Genomic DNA, 18,183 nt, shown 5'->3' with positions numbered 1-18,183 from the left:
CTTGGGAGGTGCCTGTAGTGGAGTTGAGGGCACTACCTGGGGGTAGAAGGGCTCAGTCGAGCAAAGTGCTATCATAGCTACCATCCAGGCAAGTAGCCATGCCTTCTGAACCACTGGCATATTCAGTGCCAAAATCATAAGACAGCTGGACCAATATGGGCAGGTTAGTCTGGCACTGAGAGATAACAGAGCAAGCTTCTCACTCCTCAGAAAGTAGCTCACCTCCTTCAGAAAATTGCAGTGAGAACTTCACAGGCTGTTGGCTCAGTTTAAGATAAAAATGGCCATTTAAGAAAACCTTCCCTCTCCCCACTACCCAATCAGAACAGCAGCTCTCAGGTGTGTACCTGTTACCATGTCTCCTCGAGAAGGTTTGGCCCAGTCCACAATGACAAAGGAGTGACAGCCTTCAACAGCCACAATAGTGATGTTGTGAGGGGCTTTCAGTGGACGCATTTCTTTTTCTCTGAGGTCATTAGGGATGATTTCATCAAGGCTCTCCACTTGGAAGTGCTCCAGGGCCTCTGTCAAGGAGCAGGGGGCTGCTGGATCTTTATTGAGATAGGTCACATAAGGAGCTGGAAGAGACAGGGGAGGAGGGGCATTTAGTTAGCAGTTTTGTAGGTACCACAGGTACAGACGTTTGTAGGTAGCACACAGACTGTAAAATTCTGGAAAAGAAGAGAGTCAAGTTTTGTGAAGCATTTTAAAAGTTCTCCCCTTCCAGCCCAGAGACAGTTCACTGCTGCCAATAAAGTCTGGCTCACACTCAATTCGCCTGATGAGCCAGGGGAATGGGATCCCATTTATGCAAAGACAGAATGATCATCTTTGCTATGAGAGGCATAAGAGAGTGGTCTGACTGCAGGACTTCCAGCTGCTCTGGAAGGTGGAATGAAGAAGTCACCCAAACTTTCTGCCTTTCCACACATGGGAACAGATCTCTGCCAGGGCCTTAGGTCATCTTAAGACTTTACAAGTCAAAGCACTTTGTTTTTAAATAAACATCCTGAAGCTGAACTGAAACAACAGAGGGAATGAGAAGACTAATTCCAAGGTGAAGTCTGACCAGGTTAAATGAAGGGATTATTGCTGTGGTCCCCAGGGTACTAAGGGGCCAGGAGTCATAAGACCTTACCTTCCAGGCATGAGTTCCCAACCTGTAACTTCTATTTTTAAAAGCTTTACACTGACTGGAATTGCACTTCAGTTCAGGAAAAGATTAAACAGTCTTTTTATTGCCTTAAAAGTCACTGTAACATTCAAAGTAAGTACTATAAAACTTGCTTTGGAAATGTTTATTCAGTTGCAATAATACAATTCATTGAAATGGTAATATTATTTCCCTAGTGCCTTCAAATGTTCATAAACCAACAGTTCTTGGTTTATCTTATTGGATTTCATGCCCTAAAGGGATTTTTTCCAGATCTTGCAATGAAGTTAATTTTAGCCTCTCCAGCTAAATGAATCAAGAAGCACTGTCAGTGAGAGAGTTGAATAGAAACCTCATGGAATTGTTTGAACGGGGAAACTGAAGATGCACTGAAAAAAGTCTTGGTATATAGAAAAACAAATCATATATTCCAGCAGCAAAGCCCCATTATAAGCCATGTGAAGCTTGGGGATATTTCAAGAGAAGGTAAAACATGAGTAAAAACTGACTGTCCATCCCCTGAACTCCCATCTGAAATGCCAGGTGAGCCAGCAGCTCATGTTCAAATGCCAGAGACTCATAAAGGGCTGGGGTGAAGGCTGGATTACAGTGTTCTACCACCTCCAAAACCCTCCAGTCTGGCCCCCAGCTGCTTCTCTGACAAAGAAGCAGAGTTGCTCTTAAGTCAGATCTGCAACATCTACCTACACACTTGAGTGACTCACATACAGAAGCCAGTCTCATGGCTCATGGCAATGTACTGGGGGCTTCTTCAGTAAGTTTCTTCTACTCAGCAATGATATAAACAGCAAAGTGAAATTTATCTCTATTGCTTTTACTTTTTGTAAAGTTTCTATCCAAAATTACATTAATTCCGTGACTTTGAAGCACACCATTGACACGTGCCTGTGCAAGGTTGGCGAAGTCACTGGGGTTGCATGGGTCAGTGGAAAAAAATCAGGTTTCCCAGAAGATACTTGCACTAATTACTAATGTGAACTTAAAATGATGCAGTTGAGCCAAACTGAGCACCAGAACCAATGCTCTTGCTCTCAATTTCAGCTAAACCAAAAGCAATGCAGAGTATCAAGCAGAGCGCTTACTCTGAAAGAATACAAAGAGGCTTGCACTGCTTCAGCAAAATCAGCATAGGTCCACATGTAAACACAGAAGCATCAAAGCACTACTGTTTGGGTTTCCCAAATGGCAGTTCTTACAAGGATCACACAGTAGTCTGTTGGAGGTGTTTGCACATGGTCTCAGATTAAGGGATGACCTTGCTAAAACAAAAATTCTTCACAGCACAAGTAGTAAGCTACACAAACCAAAGCACATCCTTACCAGTGAATCGTTTCTTCCCAGCAATATCATATTCTGACAAAGGGCCAGTGCCAACAACACTAGTCTCTGGATAGACAACTTCAGATTCTGTCATTGTAGAAGCAGTGGTGGTGGTGACAGTGGTGCTGGTCACAGTGGTGGTGGTTGGTGGCAAAGTGCTCTCAAAAAACTCATAGTCTTCAGAGGAAACATAAAACAAAAGTGTTAGCTTTCTTCATGTTATTTTGGTTTAACATTTCTGTAACCAGCCACGGCCCCAGGGGAGCGGCATGCACCCTGTCCTAGCCGCCACAAATTCCTTATAAGCTTCTAAGTCAGGATTCATCACACCTCAGCTTTGCAAGTGTTTCTATCAAGCACAGGAATAGTGAGCACAAAGTCTTTGACTTAGAATACTACTGTCATTACTGATTTAGACCCCACTCACACAGGTAAAAGGATGACAATAAACTAATGCATTCATACCACAATATCCTGAATGTGCTTAGTCTTCCACCTCCTCTCACAAGCCCCAAGAGAAGATGGAACAGTAATTGAATACCTGGCCACAGCCCTCAGATGCCAAAGGAATGAAAAAAAAAAAAGGGGGTTAACACAACTCTGTTATTATCCTAATGTACTAGAGCTGGTTCATACTGCTCTTAAACTTTCCTGCAACTTAAGAGGTGTAGAGTCTTGTACTTGCCATTTGTAGTCCCATTATGGCCACAAGGGAAAGAAAACTGGCCTACACAAATCTGCTGATATTTAATCCTCCCTGACACTCAATCCTGTTAAAACCAGAGCCCTTTGAAATACAGATGATCTGCACCTAAGGGGAGGCCTGGGAAAAGACCTGAGTTTTAATGATATCCCATTTTCACAGGGATGTAAGGAACATGTGAAGTAGGACTTGTACAATTTTAGTCCATACTGTACTCCCTAAACTGTAAGTGTTGGCATCAGTATGAAGTGATATGAATAAAAAGCACAAAAGTCTATGATATCTTCCTCTCAGATCTGCACTCTCTTTCTAAAATCCTTGTCTGCTTTTGTTGATGGTACTTTGGCTTAAGATGTCAGCACTGCATTCACAAAGAGGAAATTTTTATTATTCTGGAGCCATAAATTCTAACAAAAAAGCTTTAACTTTGAGTGTGTTTATCCATTTTAATATGCAAGAGCAGGAGCAAGACTCTGAGGATTAAAAGAAGTAGAACATCAGAAGTGAATGCTAGTTCCAGTAATTGGGAATTTGCATTCCCTATGCAATCTTATAATTAAATGCTGAAAGTTGAGGCTTCCTCTTCAGCTAAGTTTTGTGTCTTGGATTATAATACCAAGACAGCATTCATACAATGACACAAAAATCTTTCTCTTGCCTCCTTTTATCTGATTTCAAATCTCTTTCATTTAAATTCCACACAAATTCATCAGAATAATGATTTTATATGTAGATGATCTCATTCTGTATGTTTTATACTCTAAACACAGACTACACATTTAAAAATTAAAAAATCACAGCGCTGTAGAGTGCTAACAACTCACTAAGGTATTTCAAGTTTCCATGGCTCAGATGTTATTTGCATTTTCTGTTTTAGAAGAGTTCACTGACTTTGACTGGGCTGGAGTCAGAAGTTGTACTGGAGAAAGTGTACGTAGGGTTGAAGCAGTGATGGTATGACCCAGCTCTGAATGCAACTTATTTCCACAATAGGTTCCTGTTACATTGTAGGACTGACAGAAAGGGACTTTCTCATCCTGAAAGTGCTTTTGCACTTTTGCTCTTCACATATGATGCAGGACTCTGGAAAGCTTTTTCAGCTCACCACCACTTGATTAAGCTGCCATTCACCAGCGTGCCCCCTCAAACCCAATTCTGAAGAAAGAAGACAGAGGAAAAACCAGCCCCAAACATGCCACTTGCAATAGACTTTCAGTTAATGAGTACCATCATCATATATCACGTATGCCTCCGTAGTTGCTGTCACATCTGAATCCAGTCCTGAGAATATATCTATTGAAGGAGAAGGGAAAAAAAGTGTTATAAGATTGAATGGTCTCACCCCTACCCTCCCAGTAAAATAAAAAATCTTTAGCAAGTTGATATGTAAAGAAATAAGGTAACTGCCTAGTTTCTGTATAAGAGCCAGAGACAGTTAATTCTGCATACTGCAGTAACAAATGACCAGCTAACAGATGTGTGTGAGGTGCACATAAAAAACAGCCTCCCAACCCACCCCAATACCACTGGAAATGTAGCCACAACTTCTCAGATACTTATCCCTAAATATTATCTCAATATCTTTGCAGATCATGTATCCAGCACCAGATATACCAACCATCAAGTGCCTTATCTTGTGAACCCAGAAGGCTTCCCTGCAGTCTTGGAGAAATTAATTTCTCCACATCATGCAGAGAATCCATAGAGTATACAGGGGTAGTATTAGCCATGAAAAGCAATGCAAACAAAGGAACAGTATTGTGCTGGAACCCACTTCAGGTACAATCAGAAGTCTTCAACGAAATGCTAGGGCTGAGGAGATGCCAGTTCATGAGCAAAGACATGAGAGACAGCTTTGACCTCTGGATACTACACAGAAACTATGTTCCTTTAACACTTTATATGAAAGCAATGATGTTATTTTTACCAAGCCAGAAATACAAACAAAGTAAAATCTCATATGCTAAGGTCAAACAGTTCATAAATATTCATTTTGCAGGTTTTTTTTCACTTAGAACCAACAGTTACTGTACAAGACTTACTTGCTTTTTTTCCTAATACAATAAGCAAGTGGTGTTGATACCAACATAAGCTTCAAAAACACAGGAAATAGATTAATTCTTGTCAGAGTTTGTGGTGGTTTGAAAGGAAAGGCTCTGCTTTCCCTCCCCCACTGAGAAAGAGACCACGGCTAAACCCAGTCGGAGAAATGAGATTATATTTTACAAGGAAACAGATTATATGTAACACAACAAATACAGGTATTTTACAGTATATACAGGAATATACAGCAAATGAACTCAACCAGAAACCAGACCCCCCACAGAGGGGGCTTCCCCCTGTGCCCCCTTCAACCCCCTACCTCCCTTCTCCCCCAAAGGAGGTAGAAGAAGAGACGAGGACGGTTAACAGGGCAGGAAAGGAATAAAGGCCTTGCACAGGGAGTTAGTATCTTATCTTTTGGCAAGAAGCCCAGAAGCAGATCCAGCCGAGAGGGACAGTGAAGGAAGGAAGACTGAGAGAAAGTTCCCAACTCCCCTGGGTCCAATCTCTCCTCCCACAATCCTACCAATGAAATTCGTTTAGAATACCAAAATATTTTACAAACATTTAGCCAGTGTGCCCCTTCCTTAAAGGCACAGCGTCAAACGGCCACAGAGTTTCATACAGCAAAACCTGACATTTTCTCATGGTAGATTTCTGCAGCCACTGTTCAGGAGATGATCTACTTGGAAGTCACTTGACTTCCCTTGGGGTAGGCAGTGACAAGTAGATCCTTTGCTGAATTCTGCAGATGCTCTTACCATAACCAACATCTATAATATATGCACTTAACCTTTGACTACACCAAATTAAACAAAAGGCTCAGATATGCAGAAATTTGAAGTCCTTCATGAGCACATTTCAACTCATTCACATCTATTTGCTAGTCAGGCTTTGGCCTATGTACAACCCAGGAAAACAAATATTATTCTCTATTTTTGTACTTGTTCTGTCTCTTCTACCTCACTGTCTGTGCTTCTTTAGTTATCTGTGGCATGGTCATGATAGGGGTAAAATATCTCTCATTGTATAATTTTCTGTACATGCACCAACTTGTTCTCCAGCAGTTCTCCAGCTTGCTTCATTACCCTTTGGTGCAGCTCTTCAGTGAACCCTGCCTGCACCAAACGAGACTAAATCATGTTATGACCGTTTGCCAGTCTTTGGCATCTGTGAGAACAGCAGACTGAACACCCACCACTTGATTTTATCACACATGTATAAGACTCCAACATTGATTTCCTTGCCAGTTCATGAAAAAATTTTACCTGATTTCATTGACAAATCATGTGTGTATGGTGAAACTCCTTCTTGAAAGATAAAGACTGCCGAATCTAGTAAAATGCTGACAATAAATTCTACTGGATCAAGCAAAAATCCTGGCAGAAAGCAAGTGAATTTGTGAAAGATTAAGTAGAACATTTGGCAGTGGGTTTTGGCACTTGCAGCCCCCAGATGTTTGTTAGTAAAGGACTTAGCAACAAATACCAAGCTTTGGCAGAAAAACTATTTCATTAAATGGCTGAGAGTAATTTCCAGACTCAGAAGAAAGGGAAAGGCAGCATAGAAACATGATTTGGAAATGGTCTAGGAAAACCTGCATTAAATGTTTTGATAGTGCAAATAGTAGTTGCTTATCCCTCTTGAAATAGACACTGCACTAGTTAAACAAATACAGCCATCAATGAATAAATATCACAAAGATGCTTTCTTAAGCAAGTTCTTCCATGGAGGAGGTAATTTTGCAGGTCATTTTGCTCTATTTATCCAATGCTGAGGCAGGTTAACAGGATGAAAAGGAAAAATAAAGGAAAAAAAAAGAAGATAAAAAAAATCCTAATAATTGTTCTTCTGATAAACTTTCCTAATTGTCAGGTAGGTACAAATATAGCTCAAGCTACACAACAGATAAGAAATCTGGCACTATCTTGTCCTTTCAGTCTGTGATTCATTTGCACACTGTCAAAATGCCAGGCAGTTCAGGAGTGACTTCAGGGCAATTCTCATTCAAGACAGCCTGTGTAAAACACTAGTTTTCATTCACACCTCTAACAAAGTTCCAGTTTGCTGAAACCCATGTGGTAGAAAGCAAAGTAAAATTCAAGGAGAACATAAAAATCACATGAAAATTCCCCAACCACAACTCAGCTAAGAATAATACTGCAAAGCTTTTTATTGTTCAGCTTCTGGAGTTTATGGTCAGCCATATTTAATAAACTATTACTGTTGTTATCTACGCTCAGAAGAGGTCCTTCAGGTATCAAATGGCACAGTCCAAAGAGCGGAAATATTACATGATATAAGCAACATTTAAGACAAGTGAAAGGAGCTGGTGGGAATGGCAGGGACTCTACCAAAAATCATGGTCCCCTTTACGCAACTTTTAACATACCACAGTGACCATATATAATAATATTTGCAACACTTTAATAGATACAATTAAGAACTATGAAAACACCAAGGGGAAAACCTAAAATCTTCAAAGAAATATCTAACAATGATGGTCACATCTATTTGTGTGTGTACACATCCACGCATGTGTACATACGCAAGCATACTTCTATAAATAATCCTCTGTCAAATATGGGGCTGCTAGGTAAATGTTAACACTATCAGTCACTGTAATTCCACTTGTACAAAGCACTAACATCTTTGACTCATTACTTGCCCAGAGGAGATGGCAAGGGAGTTTTCAGTCTTAGGCTTCTGAGATCCTTTCCAAAGATGCCATCCTGAGATTCACTGAGAGTTGCTGAGGATACGTCTGTGCATATCTCTACACTCCTCAAAGCACTAGTTCAGCTTCCTAGACCATTTACTCAACCACTAGTAAATCTACTTTGGCTTCAAAGATACAGATGTATGGGGGAAATGTGAGGAGAGTTTCATTTACCCACTAAAACTGTCTATGCAGCTGGCAGATGCCAACCTGATGTTTGGGTTATGGCCATGCGCTGCTGCCCATTTGTAGACTGAATTGGGGATTACCTACAAGAGGAAAGGATAAGGACTGCTATGGTGCCCCCTGATCTGGTTTTGCAAAGTCACCAGCTAACTGGTTTGCAATGCAACATTCAGGTGATGAAAGGGTAAAGCATGGTAGGAACAGGCTCAATGCCCAATGTCTCCAGTATGTTTGTATTTGTTCACTTTGGATTTCAGTTTGGCACCATCTCCTAAGCTTGTGTAACTGCAACAGGTAAATCATGACACACACCATTTTATTTTTTCTAATGAGAAGAAATTAATGTATAACCCTTTGCCTTATTTGTGCAGAGCCAGGGCTGTCTTTCCTCAGCTTCATCTGTGTTGTGCTACATTTCTGCCAATCTCTATTGCAAGAGAACAAGAATCTCATTTCACAAAAGCTGATTCCACCATGGCTCAAAAGAGACTTTTCAGAATTTATCATGGGAAATGAATATGAAATAAAATGTTCAATGCATTCAGATGTTTCCCTGGCCTCAACTGGAGTGACAACTTCCTTATATGTGAGTGCTCATGTGTGTGAGCCTACATGATAGGACAGGATCCAATACAAGGCAACATTTTTACTGGAATCAACATATTTCTATGAAAACCTTCAGATTTGGGGAAAGTCAACATTTCCCAGTCAAAAACCCCAAAACATTTAACACCCAAACCCTTGTTCAGCTGCGCTAGTCTCATCTCCTTATCACATGGACCAAAGTCTTCAGAGGCAGATTCCTTCCCACTTCACATTTGTGTAACTGCACTGTACAAACAAGAAACAAGACAACCAAAGAATTTCAAAAAGCACAAAAGGAAGTTACCTTCTGCACTGCACTCTGGTAGGCCATCAACTCCCAACAGCAAGTTGCCCTCATCATCATACTGCCCATAGGTGCCTGGGGGACAGGTTGGGGGTGGTTTCTCAGTTGGTGGTTCAGTGGTGGTTGGTTCAGGAGTGGTGGTGGTAGTTGTAGCAACAGTTGTAGTGGTTGTAGTAGTTGTTGTGGTAGTTGTTGGGGGTATTGTAGTAGTAGTTGGGGGAGTGGTTGTTTTCTTAATCATTTCAAGGCCAATCAGAGGTTTCCCTCCAAGGCTTATTACTGGTTTATCTTGTGCACTTGCTACAGGTTTACTAAATCTGCCATGTCCAAACAGAGGTAATCCATCAGGACTCACCATTGGGGCACCCATTTCATCTAGAAGAGGGGAAAAAATCAAACAAATAACCCACATTTTATCTGTCTCAAGCTCAAAGCTGTATTGTCATTACATCTTCCTGTAACTAAGCTGACAGAGGAGAAGGTTGCTATCTAGGAAACAGCCATGGCTAAGGAAGCTGGAAAATGGTTCTAAAGAACATCAGATAAACCACAGTAGGTTTCACTTTTATCAGCTGTTTGATAAACACTTCCTGGGAAAAACAGGGAGGTTTCATTCCAGAATCTCAACATGACAATAGTGTCTGCATTTAGCCTAAGTCAGTCTTGTGACCGTTGACAAAAAGTATGATGAATCCATATTCTGCTCCCTAATGTCAACTACCAACAATATGTGCTGAGATGCTGTCACTAGAGACAAACGGTTACACCAAATTCTAGATACAGAAAATATTCATGGTAACAACTTTATCAGCAGGCACTGAATTTAAATTCAAAAGATCTATACAAGTGGACCAATATGCAAACAGCAGTGTTTTTACAGATGTTACTATTTGTGGTTAGTTCTAGTAGAAAAAGCAAATTAATCTCATAAATATGGCTGGTACAGTGCCAGTGGCGGGCAATAATCATCTCTATGTATACAAAGATACAAACAAGCATCAATCCTTATTCTGGCTAAGTTCTGCAGTCTTTTCTAATGCTGACCTAAGTCAGATGGACTCAGATGATTCTTGCTGCCGTGTACTCTACTGCCCCACAGGATGCCCCAAAACTTCCCCAAATCCTGCAGTGTGCTGACTGCTCAATGGAGACCTGAGGTCCAAGCAGCTCTGAATAGCTTCTGTGGGACCTGGGGATGCCTGAAGCACTCAATATATCAAAGACTTGCACCACATGCACAAAAACTGTAGCTTTTTGTTTTCTGTAAGAAGGAAGCTGTCACTTACCAACAATTGTACGTCCATCCCCTCCTAATTTAACTCGGAGAGGGTTTCCTTGGGAATCTTGGAGGTATTTTCCTTCAACATTTAACACCAGCCCTCGGTCAAGATCTACAATCTAAAAGCAACAGATGAACTGAAGTTTAGCTCACACAAGATGAGGTAAAAAGAAATTTCACAACAGGAATCTTGGAGAAATTCAGATGCCAAGCCTAATTATTGAGGAATAGCTACAACACCCAGAGACTTTTAAAAGTGAGTCACTAATTATACAGTAATCACTAAAAAATCACTGCTGGAGAAAGCAAACCACCAGGAGCTGGGCTCCAGAGCTGTACAACTATACTGATACCACCTACTCTAGATCCCATGTGCAAAGGAGCAACTCCTTTGATTTTCTTGGGCTACACAACTCCCAAGGAGGATTCCTGTAATATTGGAGTATGACCCTGAGTTCTTTTGAAGACAGAATTTAAAACTATGTCTCCTGATCAAGGAATAAGGAAAAGCTAAACTATTTAGATTGAAATGGCAGTGAAAACAAAGTAGCTAAGATTTTAATTGCAGTAGGAGACTGAAGAAAAGTCTGTGTCTCATAAAACAAATCTGTCTGAGAGCTTGGATTGAATTAAAGAGAGAATTTCAGACAAAATCCAGTCCACACTGCTGTTTCAGCCCAAAATAGCTGAATGTCATGCAGTTCAACCTAGGTAACAGACACTGAGCCACAGAACACAAAAATGCAAAAGGTGTTAAATGCTGGGAGGAAACTGGGAAGAGGACATGAGTAGCAGTTCTGGGTTAACATGACAAACTTACAACTGATGCTGTGGAAAAGACTGTAGCAGGAGGGACTGAAGATCAAGAGATCAGTCCCTGAAGTTCTGCTTACAGCAATGCTTTCCTCTCATAGACTAGGGAGGGATGTCCCATGCCCTCTCAAGGACCTTTGTATCCCACTTTCTGGTGCTTTTGGCATGTTTTTCAAAATCCTCCCCCAAATGACATACCTGGTACACTTTTTCATGTACCTCTAATGCAGGACTGAAAAGGCCACAAAACTAATGTCTTTATTTGTCATACGGTGTGCAAGCAGCAGGACTGAAGAGGTCACAAAACTAATGTCTTTATTTGTCATATGGTGTGCAAGCAGCAGTACTGATGCCAGGGAAGCTGGTCACAGTCTCATCCTGCTCACTATTTGTGCAAATACAAAGGAAACACCAGTTCCTTCCCTGTGCCAATTTGTTATAAACTCATCAGAAAGGATTTTAGAAGACAAGGTCTGGGCATGTGGGCAGATAGTGAGGCTTTCCTATCAATGGCACCTGAGCTCTTTTAAACACCACTGGAAACAGTCATCTGTACAAATGGCAAAATGCTTGAAGATGCCTATGCATGTATATTTAAAACACTGCAGCACTTACAGAGTAACTTTACATTTTGATAGTCCTGCTCATGAGCTTCTCCCTGGAGTGTGCATTTGCAAGAAGCATTGCTAAACACACCCTTCAAAGCAGCTGTCCTGGTCAGTCCCCACTCACACTGCATGGGAGACAAGCCATGCATCACTAGGGACTGTTAAGTCCCACTGACTTAGAGGAAAAAAAGTCTCACTAAATTTATGGGAGTAATGCTGCAGTTAAAAATTCAAGCCACTAGGCTTTAAATCAGACATTTAAAATTTAAAATGCTCAAATAGCAAAATGCAGGATGTGTTACTAGATTTTGATGGAACAGCGTATAGCCTCACTTTACAGACTCACTGACTGAAGGCACTGCAGTCCTTTCTTTTCATGTTGAAAATGTAAGTACATAAAAGGTAAAAGCATCTTGAATTTGGCGAGAAGGTCACCCTACCCACTTTGTTCCTTGAGGGCCATTGATTACTCTCTGCCCACTTGGTTTTCCACTATTACCAGGTATTATTTTTCCATTTCCATTTTCACTTTTTGTTGTAAGATTAGGTCTGCCATTGTAACCTGAAACAGAGAAGAAAACATAAGATTCTGAAGAAAGTTGTGCAATCTACAAAAACACATTTTAGAATGCACAGAAATGCATTTTCTGACTGACCTGGATGTAAACAAGTGCAGAAAAAGCTCTCACCACACACAGCCAACCAGGCTCATTTCTGCTCGGAGCAACTGCTGTGACACTGTCAAATCCCTGCAGCTGACACAAACATCTGAAATGGTTTCTTCTGAAGAGGTTAAACACTCATGGTTTGTTTCTACCATGTTTAATTGGTCTCTTTATTCCCTCAAGTCTTTTGAAGAAATCAGGGCAACACTAGACAGCACTAGAGTCATTAAAATGTTTGTGATCTTCATAAACATTTGAGGAGTGGGTTGAGTGGTTGTGTTTAGTAACACTTGTTCAGTCCCATCCTTATACAAAGCTGTGGTAATGAATTGACAGGAGAGGATATGGGAAATGCCTCCATTCAAATATTTTTCAACTTGAAAAAAGTTTCCCCTCCAGCTGAAAAAAACACTGCTACAGAGGCAGATAGACATAGCTCAGAAGTGGAGAAGTAGTGGCACGGGCTGCAGGCCCTCCAGCTCAGACAAGGCAGCAATTACCACATTGTAGCTCGGAGACTTGGCTCCAGAAAAAAAAAAAAGAAAGAAAATATATACATGTATTAACTGAAGAAAAAATGTATTAACTGAACACTCCTCAGCTATTAACTTCCCAATGGCATGGCTACCTGTAAGCTGGTATACAACCTGCATAGAAAAATCTGTTATTCTTTCCTTCCACACATCTCATCATCTATGGTAATATTTAAGGTCCACTCCCATCTTAAGGCTATGCAAGCTGGTGGATCTCTGCACAGCACTGAGTCTGACTACAGCCCAGAAATACAAGAGCCCAGCTGCACAGTCCTCACTGTGAGGCTACATCAGAAAAAGCATTGTTATCTACATATAGCATAAGGTATTTACTAAAACCACTCAGGTAACTTAATACCATTTGGATGTCGGTGTTGGAGGCAGAAAAATATTTCCACTTGGCAAAGTCACTGAGATGATCTGGAATTCTCCATAGGTGACATGGGGAATCAGTAGGTGACACACCTTGGTGTATAATGGACGTCTGTTCCACTACTTAGCATCAGAACATACTCTGCCAGAAGGCAACCCTCTAACATTTGGGGTAAACCACAGCCATACAGTATTAAAGGGCCTGACTGTTATGTGAGCAGTCCCCAACAGGGATGTGCAGCCCTGAGCTGTCACTTAGAAAAAAAGAGGAAAATGTCTTAACAAATAATTAAAGAAAGCATAGAATGCCAGGACAGCATGAGGAAACACCTTACTGCCTAGGCACAGGCAAGGTAGCACTATACAACTGACAAAAGCCTTTTAGTAATCCATAGGATGAAGAGCAAGCAATATACCTGAGAGGTTATTATATTCTGAGTACAAATGTGCTTTCAGTGAGCACCCAGTGAAGTCACTGCTCAATAGCAGCATAGCCCTTTTCCCAATTTTTCACCTCCCCTGTGGATCATGGGATCCTGTGCAGAATAGACTGCAGAACCATAGGTCTGGGGCACCAATTAGGCAGCATCCTCAAAAACTAGGCTGCCAGAGAACCACAAAAAATAAAAAGTAATATATTATACTAAAGAAATGAACCTGCATTCTGATGGAGAACTTTTCATCTAACTGCTAATCTTAGGGAAAACACAATTCAGCAAGATTACTACAACAGAAACAAGATACCTTGTCTATAAGCAGGTCTAGTAAACTGTCGTTGGGAAGAGCTCCGTAGCCTGGAGTTCAGCAGTCGCTGGCGAGGGGACAAAGTGGTAGAAGAAACTGTTGGAGAAACAGTGTGTGTGGTGGTAGATGTAGAAGAACGTGGCCAGACAAAGCTTGGTTTAGATGGGATGTGCTTGTTAGAGGACTGAATAATCCGTGATGCTATGGCAGAGCTTTCTGGTGATTCAGAAGAATGTATTTTTAATGGAGTTTTTTCTTTCTCTTCTTCTTCAGACCCTACTTGGTGAAGTAGAACAGTGTCAAAAGATTTCCTTTTATTAGTACTGTCACCGTGTAAGTTTTTGTTACCTCTAGAAACAGAAGGGGACCATTTTGCTGCCAAAGACGTAGGTTTCTCTTCCACTTCTTTCTCATCATTTTCACTGTAATAATCATCCTCATTGTTAGAAACTGACTGATGAGATTTAGATAAAGAGGAGGAAGGCACATTTCGAGGAAGTTCAGCTTGGGATGTTTTTGAGGGCAACAGGCCGTACCTTTTATCTGTTTGGGACACTGTTCTTGTAGCAGCCTTTGAGCGAGTAGGTAATGAAGGGTGAGATTGTCTTGAAGAAGTGGATGACAACCTTGGATTGTTCTGATTATTTTTTGCTGCATCACTGGCAGAACTGGAGTCTGGATGAGGAATTTTTGGTACCTGAGAAGCTGGCTGCTGTCGCTTTGATAGAGATGAACTTGAGCTTCCCTGAGAGAAAGATGCAGGTAATCCCCTAGAAGGGGACACCTCTTTTGGAAAGACAGTGCGGCTGCTTGCTCTGTCACTGCTTTCTATTACATCCTCATCATCATATTCCTGCAATTCTTCATTACTCTGGGATGAGACATGAGATGGGAGGCGCCGGCCCCTTGAATGCAGTAAGGACGGACTGGTTTGTGCCCTCTGTGGAGCCTCTGAGTGAGAGGTCTTCTCCAACGGAAGATGAGAGTGGAATATCTTTTTAGGCAAAGATAAACCTGGTTTTGATCGAGCAAGCATTTCTTTTACCTCTTGTATGTCCTGCTCTTCAGGCTTATGTTTAGAAAGAGAAGACTGCAAAAGAGAATGCTTCTCCAGAGCAGCTGCTCTACTCTGTTGTTCTGAGGCAGTGTGGGGTGACTTTTCACTGTGTGTCTCTCTGAGATGAGAATCAGTATCAACCTGAGGATTTCTTGTCTTGGGATAGATTGCTGAAGAAGACTGCCTGGAAGAGGGTGGAGAAGAAAATAAGGAGCTTGAATCTTGTGAGTTCTCCATATAATTCTTATCAACATTCTTTCCATCAGATTTGGCACTGGTGGAAGAGCGAGAGTGAGGTAAAACATGACTAGAAACAGCAGATCTTGATGACACTGCCACTGCAGCTAATTTTGAATCCTTCCACGTGCGAGAACTGGAGCCTGAGGGAAGCCTTGTTTGCTGTGATCTAGAACTGGGCTGTCCTGCTCTGTCCTCTGTTTCTTCACTGTCAAACTCATTACGGCTATCACGAGCATAGGAATCTGCTGATTTGGAAGAGTGCTGATGTGAATGACTTAGAGAGCCAGACCCTCTGGGATGGCTTGGGACAACATCACGAGAGACGGCAGACTGTCGATTTGATGGCAAAGCCAAGTGGCCAGGATCTGAAGTTTTAGATGACACTTTCACCACCATGGGTTCTGTCTTTCCTTCCACATTAGCTGCAACATCATTTTTTTTGGCAGGCAGACCATGGGAAGCAGTTTTCAAAGGTACATTACTTTGCCTCAGTTGCTTTGTTTCATTGTCTGTGTATTTAGGAACAGACGAGGCAGAAGAGTGTTGTGCTGATGATGGTACCAGTGCTGGTGGCTCACGTTTCTCTGTTTTTGTCTGCTGTGACACCTCTGATGTGTGGGTTTGAACAGAGGTCCTCCCTGAGGCAAGGACAGGATGGACTGGCCGACTAGGAGATAGGGGTCTAACATTTCTCCTCTGATCCTGGGCTTTTGGCAGTGTCGTTGGAGCTTCTTGAGAGGAATCACGATCATCTGTCACCTCAGTGGACTGGAGATCAGGTTCCAGTTCTCCTGCTTTCCTAGAGGGTAACTGAGATTTACTTAGGACTCCTCGAGTCAAGATTTTATTCTTATACTCAGAAAGAGGATTCTTTTTATCGCTAACACTAGGTGAACGAACAGATGACTGCTTAGAGGAAAGTAATGGCTGGACTTTTGAAGAACCTGAAGAAGTTTGAGAAGAAGATGAGCCAGTATGCCCAATTTTTTTAGCCCCTGAATTATCTCCAGTATTTGTTTGTTGCTGAGCAACTGAATCCTCATGAGCAGCTGGGGGGGGAAAAAAGTGTTTATTTAGAACAACAGAAGAGGCATAAATAGCTGAGCAAGAGAAGAAACCAGCCAGGTAACAAAATCAAAACAACTTCTGGGAATAGGAGACAATAATTACTTCCACATTAATCAGCCTGTGGAGTTGGGCTGAGTAAGTCTTGGGTTTTAGGAAGGTAGTTACATGGAACTATTGTGGCTTAGGTAAAACTTAGAGGAATTAAAATGCAATTAAAATCAAGTATCTAAAAGCAGCAACAAAAACATCAGTGGAACCAAATCTTCAGCAGAGCTTAGTCATATTGACGGCATGGTGCTGCATTATCCCATCTGAATCTGTGGCCCACATTTTTAGTTAACTCGGAATATCTTCTGCCCCCACAACAGCATCTGTTTGTCAAGAAGCCAGCACGAGTGGTATTTGAGTAAGTCACTAAATGGATGTCAAGTGGAGGAGTTGTCAGGAATAGTGCAAACAAAGACGCAAAGTATTGGTATTCTTTGGTCTTTGAATAACAGAAGCACACATTGTTTTCATTCAGGAAAGGGGGTATTTCTTTATGATATTAAAAGGTCCAGAAAATATCCTTTTACATAGTGCAGAGTGACAAATGTTTACCCACCTCTTTGGGTAATATAGTGATGAAAAGAGCTACCAGAAACAATATTAAGGAAGTAAAATCCCACAGGTTAAATGGAGTGCAGAGGAAGCTAAGTTAGTAAGAATTAACATAACTGGCACCAAGGTAAGAACGGGCAGACCATGAAACTGGTGCACAGCTTAGTGCTTACCTGCTGGGATGGCAACAGTGAAGGCTTTAGACTGAGGACCTGGTCCCCTCCTGTTTGCTGCACGAATTTTGAAAATGTAGCGCTCGCCAGCCTGCAGACCGTCTATTATGGCTGATGTTGTAGCTCCAGAGTAGGTGATGGACTTGGCTCCAAAGGGCTTGAGAGCCGGGGCGTATGAAAGAATGTATTCTGAAATGATTTGGCAGACGGTTGGAAGGAGGAAACTGAAAACAGTCCTGTTTCCAGCGGACAGACTGTATGGGTAGGATGAATTAGAACGTGCATTACTAAAATTAATACACTAGCAATGCACACTGAGTCAACAGCTGGAGTATAAAGACATGAGAGAGAGAGAGAGAGATACTTATACACCGTAGGTTAAGTTGAACATGTTCATCTTAAACAAAACTAAATCACATCAATGAGCCAATGATAGAAGATGTTAGCTATATCTTTGTAAAAATACATAAGCAACGATGCCCATCAGAGTGAAGTGTCATCAAGAGCAGCTGGACAACAGTCATGCACATGTCCAGGGAAGGTGGGGGGAACATGAGAAAGCTACAGCAACAATTACTGTACGGTTTAGTGTGCTGCACCAGGACACTCTTCTAGTTTCTGGATATCAGCTAATAAGAGGGGAAAAATGAGTCCTCTGAAAAAATTAACTGCCCTTAATTAGAAATAACAGAGGAAAGTAAAAACCTACAAAGTAAAAATGTACTGGAGGCAGAAAGCATGCACAAACATTTAGAGTAAAATATGCATTGTCCTACTGGTTGTGAAAATCTAGTCTGAAAGACTGTGCAAATGTTTTGTAGTACATAGCCATATTGTCATAGTTGATGAACCACAAGTGGCTTTTAGACTTCCTAAGAAAAAGAAATTTTGAATTTCTTGCTCAGCTAACATGGTATTTGCCATTGACAACACATGATCCAGAGAATATTCTTCCAAAACATAAGTTGCTGGCAATGCTGGACAACACACAGCTGTG

At 41.4% G+C, this 18,183-nt stretch overlaps 1 protein-coding gene across 1 annotated transcript in view; it reads right to left on the bottom strand.

Moving 5' to 3' along the window:
• The window catches only part of FNDC1 (fibronectin type III domain containing 1), a 49,942-nt gene that overhangs the window by 19,600 nt on the left and 12,159 nt on the right, over positions 1–18,183 (bottom strand). Inside the window, exons 7-14 of the mRNA XM_054162510.1 lie at positions 17,187–17,375; positions 14,049–16,394; positions 12,175–12,296; positions 10,321–10,432; positions 9,035–9,409; positions 4,425–4,490; positions 2,495–2,671; positions 348–578 (exon numbers count right to left, since the gene is read on the bottom strand). Of these exons, the coding sequence (XP_054018485.1) occupies positions 348–578; positions 2,495–2,671; positions 4,425–4,490; positions 9,035–9,409; positions 10,321–10,432; positions 12,175–12,296; positions 14,049–16,394; positions 17,187–17,375 (3,618 nt within the window). The remainder of the gene's footprint in view (positions 1–347; positions 579–2,494; positions 2,672–4,424; positions 4,491–9,034; positions 9,410–10,320; positions 10,433–12,174; positions 12,297–14,048; positions 16,395–17,186; positions 17,376–18,183) is intronic.

Source organism: Dryobates pubescens, chromosome 6 (assembly GCF_014839835.1).
Source record: "Dryobates pubescens isolate bDryPub1 chromosome 6, bDryPub1.pri, whole genome shotgun sequence".
Classification (NCBI taxonomy): Eukaryota; Metazoa; Chordata; class Aves; order Piciformes; family Picidae; genus Dryobates; species Dryobates pubescens.
Note: the sequence above shows the minus strand (reverse complement) of the source record. Positions and strands in the feature narration are given on the sequence as shown.